Below are 14,808 nucleotides of genomic sequence, written 5' to 3'. Positions count from 1 at the left end.
ACGTTGGCCTAGGATCAACACTGCAACCAACCAATAATGCTGTCTGATTAGTTTAGTTAGCATTAGCCAAGAAGTTAGCTACTGCTATGAAATACTATCACAAGCAAACCAAACTTAGTAACCAAAATTTGATAAACAGCAAACCTAACTTGATAATATTTCTTTTTATGTTGTACAAAGTAATAAAGATAACACTTGAAATGCTTACCATTTGTTCTGGAAGAGAATTTAATAAAATTAAAGAAATGTTTTTCTTTTCTTTTCTTTTTAACACACTGCGAAGCTATGACATCACAGCAGCGTGACTGGTCAGTTGCAATGCTGATGCAACATTATTGTGATGATGCAGGAACAACACCAATACAGATAACTTAACACCTTGTAATGCTGTCAGTTCTCAAAAAAAACACTTTGCACTTTGAATTCACCTGTAATATTTTGTGTAAATGTTTACTTGTGTTCTCATGTTTCTGTGTTTTACCAGAAAGGGAACACGGCCCTGCACATCGCAGCCCTGGCAGGGCAGGAGCAGGTGGTCCAAGAGCTGGTTAACTATGGGGCCAATGTTAACGCTCAGTCGCAGGTGAGACAGAGCTGCCTTTCAAAGCAGTCGTCACTGAATCCACAGAGGCTTCTCTTCAGGCTAACTATTGTGATCTCTACTGTGAAACCACTGTAGTAACTATTGCAATTCCATCTGTTAACATATGTCTCTGTTCCAATATTTCTGTGTGTTGCTGTTCCCTCTCTGTCTACATCTCTGTGTGTGCATCTGTGACTGTCTCCCTGTTGCTGTGCTTGTGTGTCTGCTCTGCTGTTGTTGTGGGTGTGTGCGTGCCTGTTGTGTCTTTCTGAGACAGAAGGGTTTCACTCCACTCTACATGGCTGCACAAGAAAACCATCTAGAGGTTGTGAAGTTTCTTCTGGAGAACGGAGCCAATCAGAGCATTCCAACTGAGGTACCACTAAGCTGAGAGACATTTTTGAAGAGTTATCGCCCAAATTGCTCAGTCCTATCTCTGCTGATCCACACCCGCTGTGTTTTCATTCTGTTTTTGTTCTCATTAGCCTCTCTCCTTACATCGCTCTCATTTTCCTTCCATGAGTCAACCTCTCTTCTTGTTCTCTCCGGTGTGTTGCAGGATGGATTCACTCCTCTCGCCGTGGCTCTTCAGCAGGGGCATGAAAATGTTGTAGCCCTGCTCATCAACTATGGCACCAAAGGAAAGGTCCGCCTCCCTGCGCTGCACATTGCAGCACGCAACGATGATACACGCACAGCCGCAGTGCTTCTGCAGAACGACCCCAATCCTGATGTGCTAAGCAAGGTGTGTGTGTGTACAGAATGGAACAGGAATGTCTGTAATTGGTGTGTTTTTGCTGTTTGTTTCTTAAATGCAAAGGGAATGAAAGTAGCATGGTGTTAACCTTATGTGTCCCTGCAGACTGGATTCACACCCCTCCACATTGCTGCGCACTATGAAAACTTGAACGTAGCTCAACTGCTGCTCAATAGAGGAGCCAATGTCAACTTCACCCCAAAGGTAGGGGAAAACTAATTGTAACTGAAGGTCAGTCACATGACTTGCTCTCTGTTCTTTTAGTTTTTTGTCTAAGCTCATCTGTGTCTGTTCTACAGAACGGTATCACCCCTCTGCACATTGCATCCAGACGGGGTAACGTGATCATGGTCCGACTCCTCCTGGACAGAGGGGCTCAGATTGATGCCAAGACCAAGGTTTCAAAAGCTCTCATCTCAAAGCTTTAGTGTTTCCAAAGCTCTGACTGTATTTTCCTAATTAGATGGTTCATTAACTAAATCACTAACAATCACTCCCCTCTAGGATGAGCTGACTCCTCTGCACTGTGCAGCAAGAAATGGCCATGTTAGGATTATAGAAATCCTGCTGGACCATGGAGCCCCCATTAACGCAAAGACTAAGGTAAACCCCTACAGGCGTCAAGAAAATTCTTTAAGTCTCTTAAAGGTTTTATTTTTAACAGTAAGACAGGAAAGAATTCAAAAACCGTCATCTTTTCAACTGATTGTGAAAGACTTACTAAAGGCTTACTGTGGCATACTATCTAAATTGATGTATTTTGATGAGTGGGGTAATGGTTGTGGTCTTGCCTTTTATATTTGTAAATGAAATGTGAAGAGAGAGGACATGTGTGCCCAACATGCCTGCTTTGGTTTGAGAAGCTGTTGCTTCAGCGTGACTTACAGTGTTTCTGAATTTTACCCTTTCGTTTGGTCATAAGTACAAATCTGTGAACTTTTTTTTTAATTTTCTGTTTTTAATCTGAAAATTTTCTTCCTGCCATGGGAGATAATAAAGAATCAACATATTTATTTATCTATCTATCTATTTGTTTTGCAGAATGGCCTGTCTCCAATCCACATGGCAGCGCAGGGCGACCACATGGACTGCGTCAAACAGCTTCTACAGTACAACGCAGAGATTGATGACATCACACTGGACCACCTCACCCCTCTGCATGTGGCGGCACACTGCGGTCACCACCGTATGGCCAAAGTATTGCTGGACAAAGGGGCCAAACCCAACTCTCGGGCTCTGGTTAGTGACAAACATACTCTAATAAGGCCAGATCAGCTTATTAAGTCATACGAGTCAAAGTTGCTCTTTACCTTCGTAGTAATGATAACTGTTTGCTTTCACAGAACGGCTTTACCCCTTTGCATATTGCTTGTAAAAAGAACCACATGCGTGTGATGGATCTCCTGCTCAAACACTCTGCGTCATTAGAGGCTGTGACTGAGGTAAGAACAGTTCAAATAGATAGATGTGAAATTACGTAGATGATTTAATAAATCCCCAAGATCATTTCTAATTCTTTTAATCCTGTGCTCCCTTTTTTATAGTCTGGCTTAACCCCTTTGCACGTAGCATCATTTATGGGTCATCTCAACATCGTGAAGATCCTGCTGCAGAAAGGCGCTTCCCCCAGTGCTTCTAATGTGGTGGGTACCTAACTGAAATTTCAAGTTCAACTCAAATAACCAATTCATATTCCTGAGAGCATTATTGATTTGACTCTTTGGTTTGTGTGTGAACAGAAAGTGGAAACACCTCTCCATATGGCATCCCGGGCAGGACACTATGAGGTGGCAGAGTTTTTATTGCAGAATGGAGCCCCAGTGGATGCCAAAGCCAAGGTAGAGATGTTACACACCGAAGCATAAACGTCCAGTAAATAAATGCAGGCAGATGAAGCTGACCGAGCTTTGCATCCACGTGCTAATTTCCCTCCTGTACAGGATGACCAGACACCCCTGCACTGTGCAGCTCGGATGGGCCACAAGGAGCTAGTGAAGCTTCTGCTGGAGCAAAAGGCCAACCCCAACTCCACCACCACAGCAGGACACACACCTCTGCATATCGCTGCCCGGGAAGGTCATGTGCAAACTGTACGCATCCTCCTGGACATGGAGGCTCAACAGACTAAGATGACCAAGGTAAAGACTTCCTGCTAAACCTTCTGCTGTGAAATTTGCCTTTTTTAAACTGTCTGCCCAAATGCTAAAAACCCCTAACTGATGTTTTATACACTTTCCTGTTGGTGCGTCTGCAGAAAGGCTTCACTGCACTCCATGTGGCCTCCAAGTATGGAAAGGTGGATGTAGCAGAGCTGCTTCTGGAAAGAGGAGCCAACCCAAATGCTGCCGGAAAAGTGAGGAAATCATAATGGGCTTGACTGTTTGGAAGAAGAACTAAATAAATCCTTGTTTGAACGACAACCGTCTGATTAATGTTTGAATCCCTTTCTACAGAATGGTCTCACTCCGCTGCACGTTGCTGTACATCACAACAACCTGGATGTTGTTAACCTTCTTGTTAGCAAAGGAGGATCACCACACAGTGCAGCCAGGGTAAATCAAATTAAAAATACACATATATAGACACGAGGTCAGGCAGATGGTTTAGTATTGTGTATGAATTCATGTCATTCTAAAAAAAAACATCTGTTTTCTAGAATGGCTACACTGCCCTCCATATAGCATCCAAGCAGAACCAGGTGGAGGTGGCCAACAGCCTGCTGCAGTATGGAGCATCAGCCAATGCTGAGTCACTACAGGGTGTCACACCTCTCCACCTGGCCTCACAGGAAGGAAGGCCTGACATGGTGTCCCTGCTTATCTCCAAACAGGCCAACGTCAACCTCGGCAACAAGGCAAAGACAGATAAAATTAAAAAATGAAAGAAATGTTACTATAAAATAAACTATAGTCTATTTGCTGTTTTTGACCTTTGTCTTTTCACTCTGACAAACAGAGTGGGTTAACACCCCTCCACCTGGTGGCACAGGAAGGACACGTTGGAATCGCTGATATCTTGGTGAAGCAGGGCGCGTCAGTCTATGCCGCAACACGGGTAAGACCTTTTCTTCACACGGTGTTTTGTCTTTGAGCTGGAAGAGAAAATGTCTGAGTAGCTTTGATTTGTCTGGTTATATTTTGGTCCAATCGCTGTTTGTTAATTCCTAAAATATTTTTTTTGTTGTAATTTTTGAATCAATCTTCTTTTCTTGAAACACTTTAACCATTTCAAAAACATTATAGTATGCAGTTCTAAAACATTTTTCATAAAACACTCAACCTCCATGTGGGATCATTACAATCCTGGTTACGACCTTCACTGTGTTTTCTCCACTTTCAGATGGGCTACACCCCACTCCATGTAGCTTGTCACTATGGCAACATCAAGATGGTGAAGTTCCTCCTGCAGCAACAGGCCAATGTAAACAGCAAAACAAGGGTGAGTGCCTCCCTCTGGCTCTGGACGAAAACTACAGCTAAAGCCGGATGGGAATGAGTCATAGAGCTACAGTACAGTCTGTCAGTAACCACGGTTACAGTGTGTTAACACACAGCTCGTGATGGCAGGGTTTCCCAGCTGTTAGTGTAAAATGATTTAATAGGACATAGAGGAGTTTTTTGCTCATAAGGGAATAAATGTTTGAAAACATTTTTGAAAAGCAACTAAAAGAAAAGGCGGGATGTACTGTAGGGCTGCAATGAACTGACTAATCAGCTTTTTCACATATGACATTTTTTTTTCTCAGTTGGCTGCTCGTTGCAGTCTATTTTTCCTTAAAATGTTAAGCTTTTACTTTATTTTTAAATATAATGTGGTGGGTATTTTTCTTTTACATCACTTACAGTAATGTCTCAGTCTCAGTAAACTCAGGCATCAAGGCTCATCACAAATTTAAGCAAACTGACAAAACATTCCTACAATATTTTCATTTTATTTTTATTAGTTTTGTATGTATGTACGTATGTAAGTTTTATTTTATTTCCGTTTGGTTCATAAATCTGTGTTTTTTCACATCTGGCTTAGTTTAGCTTTTGTTGACTACCATGAACGTGGTCTTTAGAAATCTCACAGAAATTCTAGTGTTTAGACCGACTTTTACACTTTTGTGTAATTTTTTCTCTCACAGCTTGGTTACACTCCTCTGCATCAGGCAGCCCAACAGGGACACACGGATATTGTGACACTGTTGCTGAAGCATGGCGCCCAGCCCAATGAGACCACTACAGTGAGTGCGATTATCTCTTCGTCATCCTCATTCATAAAGTTTGGCGCTCATCGATGTCCCACTCTCTCTCTTTTAGCATGGCACGTCAGCTCTGGCTATAGCGAAGAGGTTAGGCTACATCTCGGTGATCGACGTCCTAAAACTTGTCACTGAGGAGACAGTTTCCATGGTGAGATGTTCAGAAAAGGGGTGGTGATAATCACATGGGAACATATTGTATGAAAAGTTGAACCTTCCCTTTTGCTGTTGTCGGTAACTGTTTTCTTTTCTCCATGCCCAAAAGACGACCACAGAGAAACATCGCATGAGTTTCCCAGAGACAGTGGATGAAATACTGGATGTGTCTGAGGATGAAGGTATTATCATTATTATCACTGAAATAAAACAGCAGGAACACTGTAACTGATTGATGATGTAAACATTTTTCCCCTCACGACTCATTTTTTTGCCTTTTGCTCTTTTTTTTTTTTTTTTAGGAATTGCACAGCTAACATTAGGTATGAATGTCTGTTTCTTACGTGTGTGGCTCCATTTCAGACTCACGCCATCTTTGTGCCACTGCTTTTCTCTCTCTCCTTCGTTCCCCTCTGTGGTGGTGGCTCTGGTTTCTCACTGGCATGCACCCATAGCACCCATGTCTGTAATCCGATATGTCCCAGTGCTAACACGCTCATTCTCTGACTCTCCAGGTGTCTTTGACATAAGCCCTTCATTGTTAATAATATTAAATCAAATATAAATATTTAGTTAGGAAAACACACAAAAAAACCTTCTTTGTGAGTTTTAATAACTTAGATTTTAGTGTCATATATACATATTTTTAATATTCATTTGAAACATGTGTGACTGTAACCATATCGCCATGTGAATCCGCCTCTATGTATTGCATCGTTTATTACTGTCTTGTGTTTCTGTCATGTGACCTGTGTTTGCTGGCTGATTGGTTGTTGGGTTGGGGACTTAGAGATTCTTAGAAATGCTCAAAGGACTATTAGCGTTAATAATATGTCACATGACCAGGTTCTAAAAGGAGTTGCTTATAATTATCACACCACCGTTGGCCTCATGGTTATAGTCACTTTCAGCTAATGGTTTGCTTTTCCAGCTTGTTGTATGTGTAATATACGGTATATAAGGCAAAAACAGAGTTTGATTTTCAAGCTTGTTACAATTGCTCAGTATTTGGTATTACCACCTTTATTCTTTGACACAGCCTGAACTCTCATAGGCTGCTCCCTTGTCATATCTCTAACTAGGACATTCAAAACTCTTATTTGGATGTTTGCTGCCTTTTTTTCAGTTCTGTGTTTTAGATCATTGTCATGCTGAAAATCAGCATGACCAACACCACTACCTGAAATGTAGCCCCAAACCATGACAGAGCCTCCACCGTGTTTTACGGATGGATCCAGACACTCAGGATCGTATCTCCCGTCCTCCGTACATACATAGAGCCCAAAAATTTCATCACTCCATACGACGTGTTGTTCAGGTGAACAGTAGATGAATCACCTGAAGGGTCAGATGCATCTCTCAGGTCTTGTGTCAGCTCTTTGCTGGATCTTTTCATGTCACTTAAGGACATGACTTTCAGCTACTCTTCACTCCTATAGGTAGTTTTTTAGGCTTGTCCTCCACTTCTTCCACCCCACATCAGTGGCTTAAAAAATAGAATCAAATTAAATTCCTAGTCCTAACTACTGTTCAAGACCACATTAGAAACTTGGAAGCAGAATATAAGGAAATGAGAGATAGCTTGAGACTTTTGCAGAATACTGTTAAAAGCTACGGAGCTATTAAACAAAAAGACATCTACGCGCATGATTAAGCGGAGGACGTAGAATTATGAGCGGAGTAAAAAGAAACGCAGGATAAAACAAATGCTATGGTTGTGTCGTGTCACAGATGAACCGTTGGTCAGGTCACAGCTATTTTCTGCTGCCCCCGTGTGGCCCAAAAAAAATCACTTATGACAGGTTTAAGGTTTCTCAGGTTTAACGCCTGAAGTTTACAATACCGCTGACAATAATGTCATGGGATATCATGTCTTGATATTTTTAGGCCCCTGATAATTCAACCAACAGTTTGTCAGTGTGGCTCTAAATATAGAAAGTAGCTGAGTCGCCGTCTTAAAGACACATCTCACATCCGGAATGGTAAACTGCTATTAGCAGACTGCTTTGCCTACTCAACACATGCATGGCACACAAGACAGAGGATACGCAGGACATGAGCTAACTTGTGAACCTGTGGGTAGCGCACTCATGGAGTCAAACGTGGTGTAATGATAACTACGACATCACTGTGGCTCTGGGACCTCATGCAGACACACAGGCTGCTGCAGTCACTAATTCACGCACACGGGGAAGATTTCCTTTTGATGCTGGTTAACACTTTAACATTATCGCCTGTTTTGGGGGGTAAGTAACTGAAGAGCACCTCAATTCACTTCTAGATATGTGCTTTGTTCTAAGGACAGCAGAGAGCAACTTGCACTGTTGGTGTTATAGGTGGAGTGAAATTCTGTTGTTCTGCTTGTCTCTGTGTTTGTGTTCATCTCTTTTAGAGCAAATCGCCTCCAGCATCACTCTCTGAAGCAGCGGCTGTCTAAAATGTTAGAAATTAAATTATGCTGATCCGTGCGCTGATGCACCCTCTGCTCATCAGTAACAGTGTTGTCTCTAGCTGGATTTTATGAACTTTTCCAAAGTCAAGAGCACATTTTTATCTTTTTATTCTGATGTAGTAAAGATCAGTTAATCTGAATCAGCTGCCCACAGTGTCCTGCTGTATTGTTGATGTCCTCAGATCGGCTCTCTGTAGCAGTGACTCCACCCATATTTCCCATATTATAGTATAAGATAGTTTATTATTGTTGTCCTCACCAGCAATTTGATCAGCTATAGGAGCAGAAGTGTTTTGTTAGAGCAAGGATGTGAGACTCATTTTACATTGGAGGCCACATGCAGCCCGCTCTGATCTTTCGTGGGTCAGAGGAGTGAAGAAGTTTAACCACACCCTGAGATATTTTAATTTAAGAATACATCTCAGTTTTTCCTCATGATAACAAAATGCTGTTTGGGGCTTAAATTGTAAGAAAGCTCATTAGCTCATTGTGCAGTCTCTCCTATAATTATAAAAAGGTTTTTGTCAATTGACAGAATGTCAATTTTTTTTTTAAATTCCTACATTGAACCCACTGTAAAAATCATAATTTTTATAGTAGGTAGTAAAAATAACTGAAACTTTCTTCCATTTAATTCAAGCCAATTCACTGTTTATTCCAGTAATACATTTTTTCTCCTTTCATCCTACATCACATCTTTTGTCCAACAATTAGCCATAAACACAACCCCATCAAGGAATTATGTTGCTCATTTTCCCCCCCTTTGCCTTGTCCCCATTCTTGTGACACCTTAAATTAACACCTTAAAACCCAGATGCTGAATCTTGTATCAGGCCCATGAGCTTGAATATTAAAGGTATGAACAATCCAGCTAGACTGTCAAAGGTATTCTCTCATCTGAAACACTTAAATGCTGACATCTCGTTCCCATTAGAGATCCCATTAGTCTCCGGTGTCGATGAGTGGGTGATGTCTTTCACTCAGCTTTTAATTCCAAAGCCAGAGGGGTAGCAATTTTGTTTAATAAAAGTCGAATTTGCTGCTTACTGGTTTTTATTTGATAATAACAGCAATGATTGTTCATTACTGCAGGCATTTTATAGCCTAACCCTTTATTATAAGTGAATATATGCTTGTAGTTTTAACAACCCATGTTTAACAGTAGGTTGTCCATTTATTACGTCCATAGATGTTTTTTGGTTAAACACTGAACCCACCCTTTAATTTTTAATTTAGTTTAATTATAATCCAATTTATCCAAGTCAGTATTAGAATTTAATCTCCAGAATGGCTTTGAAAATCCCACAGTTAAGGTTTCTCATTTTTCTGCATGTCGTATTATTCTTGTACTGATCAATTATTTATCTATTTGATAACAGTACTTTTACCCACATAGTGACCTCTCCTGAATTTCACTTAAGTGCTCTCCCCAAACTGGTACAAAAAGGTTTTAGTGATGGTCTCAAATCTTAACAGGCTGCTGTTGTCAGGCGATGCATTCAATGTCTTTGTCATGTCCTAAATCCAGGACTTCATTGTACTTAATAATAAAAGATTATTTCTCCTCTCCATTATTGTTGGGAGTAGCTTAACCTCCTAGGACCTGGCGTCCACATATGTGGACATCACATTTTGGGTTATTTAGACCAAAATACTAAATTTTGCTCTACAAGGGCCTGATATCCACTTACGAGGACATTATACTGCTACTGTTCTATCAAAATTTTAAACGAATATCCTCATACAGTGGGGCAAAAAAGTATTTAGTCAGCCACCGATTGTGCAAGTTCCCCCACTTAAAATGATGACAGAGGTCAGTAATTTGCATCAGAGGTATACTTCAACTGTGAGAGACAGAATGTGAAAAAAAATTCCATGAATTCACATGGTAGGATTTGTAAAGAATTTATTCGTAAATCAGGGTGGAAAATAAGTATTTGGTCAATAACAAAAATACAACTCAATACTTTGTAACATAACCTTTGTTGGCAATAACAGAGGTCAAACGTTTACTATAGGTCTTTACCAGGTTTGCACACACAGTAGCTGGTATTTTGGCCCATTCCTCCATGCAGATCTTCTCAAGAGCAGTGATGTTTTGGGGCTGTCGCCGAGCAACACGGACTTTCAACTCCCGCCACAGATTTTCTATGGGGTTGAGGTCTGGAGACTGGCTAGGCCACTCCAGGACTTTCAAATGCTTCTTACGGAGCCACTCCTTTGTTGCCCGGGCGGTGTGTTTTGGATCATTGTCATGTTGGAAGACCCAGCCTCGTTTCATCTTCAAAGTTCTCACTGATGGAAGGAGGTTTTGGCTCAAAATCTCACGATACTTGGCCCCATTCATTCTGTCCTTAACACGGATCAGTCGTCCTGTCCCCTTGGCAGAAAAACAGCCCCATAGCATGATGTTTCCACCCCCATGCTTCACAGTAGGTATGGTGTTCTTGGGATGCAACTCAGTATTCTTCTTCCTCCAAACACGACGAGTTGAGTTTATACCAAAAAGTTCTACTTTGGTTTCATCTGACCACATGACATTCTCCCAATCCTCTGCTGTATCATCCATGTGCTCTCTGGCAAACTTCAGACGGGCCTGGACATGCACTGGCTTCAGCAGCGGAACACGTCTGGCACTGCGGGATTTGATTCCCTGCCGTTGTAGTGTGTTACTGATGGTGACCTTTGTTACTTTGGTCCCAGCTCTCTGCAGGTCATTCACCAGGTCCCCCCGTGTGGTTCTGGGATCTTTGCTCACCGTTCTCATGATCATTTTGACCCCACGGGATGAGATCTTGCGTGGAGCCCCAGATCGAGGGAGATTATCAGTGGTCTTGTATGTCTTCCATTTTCTGATGATTGCTCACACAGTTGATTTTTTCACACCAAGCTGCTTGCCTATTGTAGATTCACTCTTCCCAGTCTGGTGCAGGTCTACAATTCTTTTCCTGGTGTCCTTCGAAAGCTCTTTGGTCTTGGCCATGGCGGAGTTTGGAGTCTGACTGGTTGAGGCTGTGGACAGGTGTCTTTTATACAGATGATGAGGTCAAACAGGTGCCATTCATACAGGTAACGAGTGGGGGACAGAAAAGCTTCTTACAGAAGACGTTACAGGTCTGTGAGAGCCAGGGATTTTCCTTGTTTGAGGTGACCAAATACTTATTTTCCACCCTGATTTACGAATAAATTCTTTACAAATCCTACCATGTGAATTCATGGATTTTTTTTTCACATTCTGTCTCTCACAGTTGAAGTGTACCTCTAGTGCAAATTACTGACCTCTGTCATCATTTTAAGTGGGGGAACTTGCACAATCGGTGGCTGACTAAATACTTTTTTGCCCCACTGTATGTGGCTCTTATTTTTCTTAAAAACAAAAATAAGGTAAAAAAAAAAATCTGGTAATTCTTTGTTTTTACATTCATTGGGCCCCAATATGCCCAAATATCAAAGAGAAATTCAAAATGCATGCCGGGGAAGAGTTCGGGTCTTAGGAGGATGCTGACATGGAAAACACTTCCTTCAACTTAGAGTTAGTTCTTGTTTTTCCCTCCCTGATAACAAGGCATGGGATGATCATCTCAAACAATCAGTTCATGACTCTCAGTGATGATTCCAAAATTAGAGTTCACTTAACAAAACCTTTTTTTGCTTTTTAGTCGAAAACATATAAAAATGAATCAGGTCAGAATAATCGATGCCTTTTTTCCTATCCCGGAACAAATTTCCAAAAGCTTGATCCATTTCTCTGTTGCTACAGTTAGCAGTGTTTCTCCACTCAAACCATGTTCTCACGTCCCTTTGTGTTTAGTGTTTTCCACTAGTGTGTCATATATTTCATCTTTTTCACAATTTCCCTTAAATTCCAGTTTTCTGTGTGGAGAAAATGTTTAATCTACCCCTTTCTATTCAAAAAATGGGAACAACTGTGCAGCTTTCCTTCTACTATTGTATCCTGGATAAAAATATGTTTGTTTGTGCTGCTGACTAACTATAATAAGGCCAGATCATTTTCACTGATGTGTCATTTCACCAGTCTAACCACCACATAGCAGAGCCATCAGCTGGGATATGTTGTCTAACACTTCTCACAGCTGGTTAACAACCCTGTTCTCTTCTTTCTCTCTTTCTCTGATGCTGTTTCACCAACCTGACCACGGTCTGTTCGCTCTCTTTGGCATGTTGTTCTCTGAAGGAGAGGAGCTCTTGGGGACAGAAGGGGCCAGGTACATGAAGATGGATGACATGAAAGACCATGATGACGATTTCCTCTCCCCCAAGAAATCACTGGAGTACGAGAGAGGGCTGGGCACAGCGTAAGGGGGGCTGGTCGGGGAAGCAGGGGAGAGAGCCAAGCTAGTAACCTTAAGCTAATAGGTGGATGGATCGTAGGGGTTGCACCATAGACACACACACATTAAACACCAGGATGAACACTTGGGAGGAGATGCAAAGAAATGTCTTAAATCTGACTTTTTTTTTCTCCTTTTTTCCTACAACAGAAATTATTCGCCAGCCATTCCACGGATCCCTCGTGTCTCTCCAGAGCCTGTTATCCTGAGAGAACATGAGATAGATCAGGTACTACAGAGCAGTAACACTGAGATACCAAAAACCTAAAATAGTAAATGGATGCTTTTATTGCACTTTCATAATATCATCAGATGACAAAATCGGAGCAGCAGAGAAAGCTAGACTCTTTAGTATTGGTCTACCTCTTTCTGCTCCTGCATAAAAAAGGGAAAAAAACAGGGGGAAAAAAGGTTTTATAGTTATTTTATGTGTTATACTGTTATTTACTCTTGAAAATGGCCCCATTCAAAGCCAACATAATTATTAAACTCAAGTATGAATTTTTAGTAGTCCTTTATTTATCCAGGTAAAAAAAAATCTCATTTCCAAGAGAGACCTGGCATCATGGCAACAAAAGTCACATACCAGATAGGTAATCAACCTATAGTTGCATTGTACAGCTATATGGAAAAGCAAGTTTAAGGGTATACAACAAGAACACCCTTATGTATATTTTCCATAGGAATTAAGAGCATAAGTAGCAGCCAGGTGCTTTCAATTAAATGTACTTGATTAATTGATTATCAGCAAGTGTGAGCACCCCTATAAAAGCATAGGTTTTGGCAGTGGTCTGGTCTAGCATTCAGTAGTAAAGTCATTAAACATCAATCTGGGTTATGAGGCTATTTCCAAACAATTTGGAGTTGGTCATTCTGTGGAAAACATTCAACACACTCATCAGTCTTCCCAGGAATAGACGTCCCAGCAAATTCAACTCAAGGTCAGACTATCCACCTGTCAGGCAAGTGGTGGAGCAGTGATGATTTGGGCTTGCTTTGTGGCCACAGGCCTTGGGCAACTTACAGTCATTGAAATTATCATCGATTCATGTGTATACCAACGTATTCTACAGTTAAATGTGAGGCCATCTGACCAACAGCTGAAGCTTGGCCCAAACTGGGTCATGCAACAAAACAATGATCCCAAGCACAGCAGCAAATCTACAACAGAAAAGAACAAAGTGCTGCAATGGCAGAGTCAAAGTTTCCTCTTTAAAATTATTCCCACGCATAATTTTAAGAAGGCAGTGAATATTATTTAGTATGAGAAATGTAAGTGACTTTCAGAGTTATTATAGGACATATTGTGATTTCATATACACGAAAAAATATGTTGTTTTAAAATGTGTAAACACACGGTTTTGATTTCTGGTTCATTTGTTTCAGCATTTCTGTAACATGACATAAAGCCCTCCTTTTAGTCATTGCCAAAATGTCTTCTCAACATTCCCTGTAAAACTAGAATTTTAGTGACTATAAGCACAGGTTTTCAGTACCCATCATATCGCTTCTCATACCTTTTTTTTTTAATAAGTAATAAAAGTTTTTAGTTATTTAAATCATTTATTCGTTTATGTCTATTGTAGCAACACACTCCACTTCCACTGCCCAAAGAATACGACGAGGACTCACTGATTCCCAGCAGCCCTGCGACTGAGACGTCAGACAATGTCAGCCCAGTCGCCAGTCCCATACACACGGGGTCAGCACTGCAAGCATAAGAATCACTTCATCTCTGCTTACTATCTGATCGGAAAACTAACCGTCACAATCGCTGTCCGATAACAGGTTCCTGGTCAGTTTTATGGTGGATGCGCGTGGCGGTTCAATGCGAGGCAGCAGGCATAATGGTCTGCGTGTCATCATACCTCCGCGGACGTGTGCTGCACCCACCCGCATTACCTGCCGCCTGGTGAAGCCGCAGAAGCTGACCAGCCCCCCTCCACTGGTGGAGGGAGAGGGGCTGGCCAGCAGAATCATTTCCCTGGGTCCTGCAGGGATGCAGTTTCTGGGGTGAGGAAGCTTTTTTTTTAAAGTGTTTTATGTATTGTTAGAAAAGGGTTTCTCTACTCATGTGTAATTCTGTGTGTGTGGCAGACCGGTGATTGTGGAGATCCCCCACTTTGCTGCTCTCGGTCGTGGTGACCGGGAGCTCGTAGTGCTGAGGAGCGAGAATGGCTCGGTCTGGAAAGAACACCGCAACCGTTACGGGGACGAGGTGCTAGAAACAATCCTCAACGGGATGGATGAGGGTAAGAGTTTAAA

General features: G+C 41.6%; 1 protein-coding gene across 11 annotated transcripts in view; it reads left to right on the top strand.

Annotated features, from left to right (window-relative positions):
* Positions 1–14,808, top strand: part of ank1a (ankyrin 1, erythrocytic a) — an 89,641-nt gene that overhangs the window by 54,010 nt on the left and 20,823 nt on the right. For 9 of the 11 annotated variants that reach the window (XM_087849139.1, XM_087849140.1, XM_087849141.1 and 6 more), the window contains 25 exons: positions 485–583; positions 861–959; positions 1,143–1,328; positions 1,446–1,544; positions 1,640–1,738; positions 1,845–1,943; positions 2,382–2,579; positions 2,684–2,782; positions 2,885–2,983; positions 3,080–3,178; positions 3,281–3,478; positions 3,595–3,693; positions 3,794–3,892; positions 3,997–4,194; positions 4,296–4,394; positions 4,680–4,778; positions 5,467–5,565; positions 5,642–5,734; positions 5,849–5,921; positions 6,042–6,062; positions 12,387–12,507; positions 12,694–12,772; positions 14,130–14,245; positions 14,332–14,556; positions 14,641–14,795. In XM_087849139.1, the coding sequence (XP_087705265.1) occupies positions 485–583; positions 861–959; positions 1,143–1,328; positions 1,446–1,544; positions 1,640–1,738; positions 1,845–1,943; positions 2,382–2,579; positions 2,684–2,782; positions 2,885–2,983; positions 3,080–3,178; positions 3,281–3,478; positions 3,595–3,693; positions 3,794–3,892; positions 3,997–4,194; positions 4,296–4,394; positions 4,680–4,778; positions 5,467–5,565; positions 5,642–5,734; positions 5,849–5,921; positions 6,042–6,062; positions 12,387–12,507; positions 12,694–12,772; positions 14,130–14,245; positions 14,332–14,556; positions 14,641–14,795 (2,950 nt within the window). The remainder of the gene's footprint in view (positions 1–484; positions 584–860; positions 960–1,142; positions 1,329–1,445; positions 1,545–1,639; positions 1,739–1,844; positions 1,944–2,381; positions 2,580–2,683; positions 2,783–2,884; positions 2,984–3,079; positions 3,179–3,280; positions 3,479–3,594; positions 3,694–3,793; positions 3,893–3,996; positions 4,195–4,295; positions 4,395–4,679; positions 4,779–5,466; positions 5,566–5,641; positions 5,735–5,848; positions 5,922–6,041; positions 6,063–12,386; positions 12,508–12,693; positions 12,773–14,129; positions 14,246–14,331; positions 14,557–14,640; positions 14,796–14,808) is intronic. The other 2 variants (XM_035904985.2, XM_087849138.1) reach the window with 2 other exon arrangements.

Source organism: Neolamprologus brichardi, chromosome 12 (genome assembly GCF_056152115.1).
Source record: "Neolamprologus brichardi isolate AB-2024 chromosome 12, ASM5615211v1, whole genome shotgun sequence".
Taxonomy (NCBI): Eukaryota; Metazoa; Chordata; class Actinopteri; order Cichliformes; family Cichlidae; genus Neolamprologus; species Neolamprologus brichardi.
This window is presented reverse-complemented; position numbering and strand designations above follow the sequence as displayed.